This window comes from Ipomoea nil, unplaced genomic scaffold (genome assembly GCF_001879475.1).
Source record: "Ipomoea nil cultivar Tokyo-kokei standard unplaced genomic scaffold, Asagao_1.1 scaffold1259, whole genome shotgun sequence".
Lineage (NCBI taxonomy): Eukaryota > Viridiplantae > Streptophyta > Magnoliopsida > Solanales > Convolvulaceae > Ipomoea > Ipomoea nil.
In genome coordinates, this window is record NW_017617687.1 from 615,001 (window position 1) to 622,423 (window position 7,423).

Below are 7,423 nucleotides of genomic sequence, written 5' to 3' on the forward strand. Positions count from 1 at the left end.
CTTAGTTGGTGCTTAAGAGGCCTAGTCGACACCTAGGAGACTTAGGCGGTCAGCCGTCTAGACCACCGGTTATGGTTAATAGATTTAATTAACCCGGATAGTCCGAATTAATAAACCTAATAATTAAAAAAATAGTAAATGGATAGATAAAACAAGGGTTGTAGGGTCGAGAACTCGAGGGGACCAAAATATTGTATTAATTTATAGGTTCCAAGCTATTACAATGACGTAGTAATGCTATAGTAGTCAATTAGGACAAAAGGTAGATAGATGTCTTAACAAGACAAGAATGAAGCTTTTTATACATAGAAAACCCTCTAACTGTCCCGCTAACGCGATGGGGAGGTTGCATCTCCGTTTTGACTGCGTCCGGTTCGAGACCGGAGCCCCAGCTTGACCGCTCGAGGCTGGGTCAAGCACGGAGCTCAACCTCAGGGCCTCGGATCAGCTCCACACCATCTTGCTCTGTCTTTTCGGATCAATTTATCCTGATTATAATATTATCCATCAATGATGATATGCTAAATGACCGACCAGTGCTTAGCGCTTAAGTGCCGATTAATCGGTGCTTTGACGGAATTTTTGAAAGACTGCTTATTATATAAAGCATGGTCCATGGTATAACCTTAGTTCTCCACCTCAAAATTCATATTTTCCAGTTTTGCTGTTTAGATGTCGAGGAGCTCTCGCCGTCATTAGATTCGGCCCCACAAACACTTTCTTGGTGCGCAAGCTTTCTCTACATTAAATGTTTCTCTTGTAATATTGCAATTAATTAAAAATTTAAAATAAAAATTATAACTGCTACTTAGTACTTACTAAAAATACGAGTATCATAGGATATAACTTATTTAGCCAAATTTCTCAAAATACAAAATTGTTTTATCACTTTTTATTTTAATACGAAATAATTTTATATGTATAAAAATATCGAATTTTAATTTGGACTGAAAATTTTCTCAAATAAAAATTAAATTCTAATGGTACGACTTAAAAAGTCAAATTTTATAGATATGATCTGAATTAAATTTGAGTTAGTCTCACACTATTTAAATCCAAATTAGTCTTAGATCTTTTTATTTATTTACTTTTGAAATACTTGAGTTTTCTAAATCTTTTTTCTGCTCAAAAAATAAATGGGTACACTATATTCAATCATGTAATCATTCATTTAAAATGGTAATAGATATGAATTACATTAAATAGTAGTTGACAGATTTTTTTTATTTAAAAAAATACCATATTTATTTAATATTTTTACGTATTAGAAAATTATATTAAAACTTATTTAATTAATTGTGATTAAATTGTTGATTTTTGCCCACGGCCCACGCTTTTCTTTTCTTCAATTAATTAATTAAATATATAGGGAGCGGATCATCGGAGGGTGATTATAAATTCCCGAAGCTTCAGGAGAGGGTGGGACTAAGACAATCTTGTATACGACCGCATCTTCGGTTTTGTTGATAGGTAAATGCATCTTTCTTCTCTTCTGTCTTTGTAATGAAAGCTTGATTCCTTAATTACACTAGTATCTCTTTTCATCTCCATTTTGCATTTTAAACAAAATGTTGAAGTTGCCTGTGAGTGTTTGATCGAGGCTGTTGCGTAGAATTCCTATATAGTATGTTTCCTTGTATTGAATTCGCTTAGGTTTCTTGCACTGCCCTTTATACCATGATGCCGCCTCTATCAATTTGCATATTATTATATGAAAATGGTTGTAGGTGTTGTTTGGTTACAAAGGCCTTGTGGTCGAGCTGCATATATAGCTGTGGCCCCTCATTTGAGGTCTCAAGTTTGAATTCCTGTGTGGAACATTAACTCTTTGTGCTTCAGTAGATTGAGAAAATATGTATGAACAGACATTATATTGTAATAGAGTCAATAGCATCCAAAAAAAAAAGACACTTTTGGTAGGAAAAAGTCTAAAAACTGTTGCAAATTCAACTTTATATTCAAGGAATGATGATGATGATGATTAATTGATTGACATCCTGTGGCCAATTTAATCAAAAGGTAGTTTTGCTAAGCCATTGTGGATGTATATTGATTCTTTTCGCTATAAACCTTTGGCGAGGGGAATTACTATGGGGTTTCTGAGAGGCTGAGATTGAAGGTGCTGGGGATTTTCTTAAGAAACCAAAATACACCGTAACAGGTATATAGGGGAACATCCTAACCTTAGTGGGGATAAAAATGATAATCCTTAACAAGAATGAAGCAGGGGATGCTAACACGATATAATGTATCGATCATATGCAAGATTCATGAAAATCCTGATTAGCATTTGTAATATCAAAATCAAGATTTTTGGGGTAACCCCAGCCAAGATGGCAAGAGATCCACACTTGTAACCCGAAAGTCTTGAGTTCAAATCCTTGCCCCTTTGGTTTGAATTGGTGAGCTATGGATAACCTAGGCTGGTTAACTTCCTTGTGGTCCTTTTTGAATGAAAATATTAACTTTTTGGATGTTTGCTGTTCTTTTGTAAGTTGCTTTAGTCTGCTGATTCTTTGGTATTCCATGATTCTATTGCCAGAGAAGTCGTGAGCCATGATTGTTCATTCTATAACAGAGGAAATCTTTGCCATTACATAAACATTTGTGCAGATATGGATTTTAGCTACTACGTATGTTGTTAATGGTACTTCACTACTTGTTCTTCTCTTCAGTGTAGATCGGGACTGAAGGGTTTGGATATGATGCTAAATGGATCTTGTCTGACTTCTGGGGTTGCTTATATGCCTTGTATGCCCAGCACTGCTAAGTCTTATAATTCAGCTTACTTGTGCATTCCTCCTCCACCTTCCAAAGTTGCAGCCTCTTCTATTAGAAGTTCATTGAAACCCCGTCAAACTCTTTTATCTTGTTCCTATAGAGGTCAGAATTTAATCCTTCTAAGTTAGCATTCTCTTTACACTTTAGCTCGTTTGATCTCCTTGGTGCTGGAAAAGTGCATCACAGAAACGTTGTTCATCTTTCACGTATGTTTGTTATTAAAGCATTTGATCATGTTCCAACTTTTTCTTGTTTATTAACTTCTTGTCTTGGCGAATTATATGCTTTGGTTGTCGTTTCAGGAATTTCTTCTGTATCATCACTCTCATATGCTACACCGAAATTACAAAGGGAAAGCCATTTTCCTCTTTTGCCTAGACGAGCATTCAAGGATGTTTCCCTTGCCTATGGTGCACTCTCATATGCAACTTCGAAGTTACCAAGGCAAAGACGTTTCTTTCTCTCTCCTAGAGCATTCAAGGACGGATCCTACGATTACCCATCCCGTGCCATAACCGAGAAACCAAAATGGTGGTGGAGGACCTTAGCATGCCTCCCGTATTTGATGCCTCTTCATCTAACATGGTATTTCGCTGCAGAATCATATCATCTTCGGCCTCTCGTGGAGAAATCTGATTTCTTGTCGAAGCCTTACAATAACTTCCTACAAAGATTGCCCGGCTGGGTTTTGATGGCATATACCTTCACTGCTTGTTTTGCTATTGTGAAGAGAAAGGAATGCCCCCATTTCCTCAGGTTCCATGTGATCATGGCAATACTGCTGGAGAATTTGATGCATATCATCATAATTGTGTATGGTTGGGTGCCGCCTTTTGTGCACTGGGGCAATAATATCGGAACTCACATTTGGGCAGCCGTTACATTTGCGTGTATCATGACAGTCGTGAAGTGCATGAAGTGCACGCTTTCTGGTATGTATGCCGACATTCCATTCGTGACTGATGCTGCTAATTTCCATCTTAAATATGGATAAATCTTAGAAATGTTATAGAGATGAAGAAACTCTTACATAATATTAGTATATTACACAAGTGTAATGTGTAAAATTGAACTCTGGCTTCCTTTTTGAGTAAAAGAACATTGTTGCATGGTTAACAAGTTCATGTGTACAAGTGCAGATAGGTTCCTACATTTCACTACTCACAATGGGGAGAGGGGGTTGTTGTTGTTGTATATTTATGTTTCTTTGAATTTCTTCACTGGGTTGTTTGCTGTTTTCAGAATGGTATTTTATTTGCTTTCACTTCTTCCATTGAGGCAGCCTCTGGACTACTACCTGTGATGTACAATAGGCATGTAAATACCACAAAAGAAATGCATAAAACAATCTGGCCAGCACTCTGTCCTTTAATTGGGCCGACCCGGTGTGAATGGGAATTAGTCCAATAGTTATGTTGTGGAACCGTGTTCACCATGCGCATGGTGAACACGGGATAGATCCACAATTTCTAAACTGTAGATTCATAATTTCTATACTGTAGATTCATAACATCTATGCTGTAGATTCATAATTTCTATATCGTACTATAGATTCATAATTTCTATACTGTAGATTCATAATATCTGTACTGCGAAGACGAAATAATGCGATTGCGAAGAGAGAAACGTCGTTAACAACAAATGAAAAACAAAATTATGAATCTACAGCATAGAAATTATGTATCTACCCTGTGTCCAGCATAATTTGCGGAATTAGTCCGAGTATGGTACGGATTTAAAGATGTCTCTTACAGTTAGGACTTGCTCAGGACACCTCATGGTCTACAGTTGGGAATTGGGACTAGATTTGTGATTGGCGGAGGCTAGTAAAGGCATTTAGGTTCAGTTTTTTCCCACCCTCATGTTTAAAAGAGAAAATATACCTTGCCAGAGTTCTCTTTATTTCCAACTATTGTCTGGCATGCTAGCCTCCATGACTCTGGTTTCTGCAGAGTTGAAACATGAATGAAATAAGCAAGTTTTCTGCATAGTGACAAAGGGGTATATGGTGATACAAGGACGGAGTAAGAGCAATGCATGCCTTCTTTAGATATCGGAGTTCTGTATTTGTCCTCTCGTTTAAGAGATCTTTTCCATCTATAATCTGCACCAAGAATCCAAGATCAACTTGTAACAATATATAAGCTAGAGCTTATAATTTATTTTAAGCTACAAATAAGTTATAAGTTTTATTTAGTAAAATATGAGGAGTTTTAAAATAATAATTTATTTTAAAACGCTACCCCAACAAAGCTTTCAGTTTTTTAACCTTTTTTTTTCTTATTTTTATTAATTTACAAAGACAACACTTTCATTAATCAAAATCTTAATATCTTAGCTTATCTTTTATGTTTTTTACACTTATGGGTTAATTTAATAATTAATTTATTAAATATTTTAATTTAAATTAATTAGCTTATTAGTTACTGGCTTTCAGCTAAGTCTGCCAAACAGGACAAGGAATACCAAAAAGGATATATATGAGAATGATGATTTTTCAACCTGCTATATCAAGTTGAAGAGAGCATAGATTACATATACCTCCACAATACAAGTACCACAACTTCCACCACCTCCACAATTCATCACTTTCCCCTGTCAAAACAAAACAATATGCACACGTCCAAGCTGAAAAGCGATGCCATCAACATATAAAACAAGACTAGAGATTAACGATTTTTATTTTGTTTGATCACAGGGTAAGGGTATACTAGGACCCCATACATTAAAGGGCGTTTGGTTCACGGAATGTTAGATTACCTTAGGAAATGTTAGATTGCTGAGAATGTTAGATTACTGAGAATGTGAAATTCATGTGTTTGGTTTAAAACTAAGATATGTAAATAAGACAACGGTAATAAATTGATTAAAACGTTCAAAGCCCAACATTAGTAATAAGACAAGGGAATCTGAGATTACCTAAGAAATTGGAGGGGAGGGTATCTCACATTCTCTTCCAATAGTTAAAAACTTAATGCGAAGGTTATTTAACATTCCCTAGGAAATTTACATAACCTGAACCAAACATGAGAATCTTATATTACAAAGGAAATATAACATTGGTTATCTTATATAACTTGAACCAAACGCCCACTAAGATTAATCTTGTTCGTGACCCGTTATTTCATCCATACTTCAATGGGTAAAATAAGGAAATATTCTGTTGCCTGATTTGCACGGACAGCTTAGTTGGTAGATTCTAGACAAGGATATAAAATAGAGTAGGAGTTACATTCAATGCCACCCTTCTATCATGTCAAAGTTCGAGAATTCCACCTTTTGTGGTCAATGATACTCGTGGATTATTGGAATTTTAACCACTAAATTTTTGATATACATAGAGAAATTATAAAAATGTGTGCTATCATAGATAGAAAATGACAAATGTTGTAAAGAATGAAAAGAAAATTATTTAGCATTTTAAGTAGGTAGAAGTGGCTAAGCAAACTTACATAGGCAGCGTAAAGCTCAATCTTGTTATCCGCCATTATATTCCTAAGAAGCTTCTCACCACTAACTGCCGTGGCTTTATCGACTGGGTACTTCCCATCCGCCTCTGCTTTTGGCTGCACAAAATCCACAAATTAAATTTCGACAACTTCGTTCTATGATGTCTGCATCTTTTGTACTTATTATAGTAAAAAAGAAAGTATTACCCCTATGAACTCTAGCTCGATTAGAGGCTTTTCAGTTGTGGGCGAGGAAGATTCCAGCGACGCCGCGGTGCAAGAGATGGAAATGCGTTTCTTTCTGGTGGTGCTGGTGGTGGGTCTGCGGTGGTTAACGGCGATGGTAGGTGTAAATTGTGGCGGCCGGAATGTGGTGGGCACTGCCAGGTTCGTGGCAGCCATGCTACTGTCTGCTTTCTGATCCACCAGTTTGAATGTGCAGAGGTGTTTGGTTTTTATTAGCTGGGCCAGCCTCTCTTTCCTACTTGTGGTTCCAATTTATTTTTGTAATTAACAACTACTCCAAGAACATACTAGCATCCTCCTAATTTGACTCTCGGGGCCACCCGATTCGACAGGATAATAGATAGATAAATTAAATGTGACTCTCGCATAGTGATTATCAGGGTTCAATCTTATGTCATTGATTACAAGTCTACAATTTACTACTCATAAATCAACTGTACGAACAATTTTAATTGTTTTTGGTTATAAGTGTGAAGGATTTAAAGAAAATATAGAAATAAAAGAAATAATTTTATAGTCTAGTGGCATGAATTAACTTTTCCAAATAGGAGGTCATGAACAATCATTTTGACCATTTATTATATTTGATGGATAGAGTTGGACCGAATTAAGTAATGATAAGTCTCAAAATATGCTAAATTGTAATAGCTTATCGGGAGTGTTTTGAATGGTTTTAATCCCTAAACCCTGTGTTTTAAGACACATTTACCTTGGAAACACAGTTAACATAAAAGCACCACACTAATTAAACTTATTATGAATTTTCAGGTATTTTTTACTGCTAACTTTATTATTATTAAGTGTTTGGGCGGGAAGTTAAAAAGGAGGATTTTGTTTTTAATAATAGTATTGATTGATTAGATTAATAGTAAAATAAGGCTCTGTAATTTTAATCTAAATTATTAATAGTCGATTCTTTTTCAATTTTTTTTTTTCAAAATCTTCCT

The 7,423-nt window shown here is 35.6% G+C and overlaps 2 protein-coding genes across 2 annotated transcripts; one reads left to right on the top strand and one right to left on the bottom strand.

Moving 5' to 3' along the window:
- Nucleotides 1-1,576: 1,576 nt before the first annotated feature.
- On the top strand, nt 1,577-3,900 carry LOC109184285 (protein TIC 20-I, chloroplastic-like). The gene is made up of 3 exons (XM_019334282.1): nt 1,577-1,583; nt 2,676-2,883; nt 3,084-3,900. Exons 2-3 carry the CDS (start codon nt 2,703-2,705, stop codon nt 3,773-3,775), a joined length of 873 nt encoding a protein of 290 aa, XP_019189827.1. The 5' UTR covers nt 1,577-1,583; nt 2,676-2,702; the 3' UTR covers nt 3,776-3,900.
- LOC109184286 (photosynthetic NDH subunit of subcomplex B 3, chloroplastic) lies at nt 3,829-6,729 on the bottom strand. The gene is made up of 6 exons (XM_019334283.1): nt 6,438-6,729; nt 6,234-6,347; nt 5,323-5,376; nt 4,823-4,885; nt 4,665-4,727; nt 3,829-4,078 (listed from the first exon to the last, which is right to left on the bottom strand). The coding sequence occupies exons 1-6, from the start codon at nt 6,630-6,632 to the stop codon at nt 4,043-4,045; spliced, it is 525 nt and encodes a 174-aa protein (XP_019189828.1). The 5' UTR covers nt 6,633-6,729; the 3' UTR covers nt 3,829-4,042.
- Between the last annotated feature and the right edge of the window lie 694 nt (nt 6,730-7,423).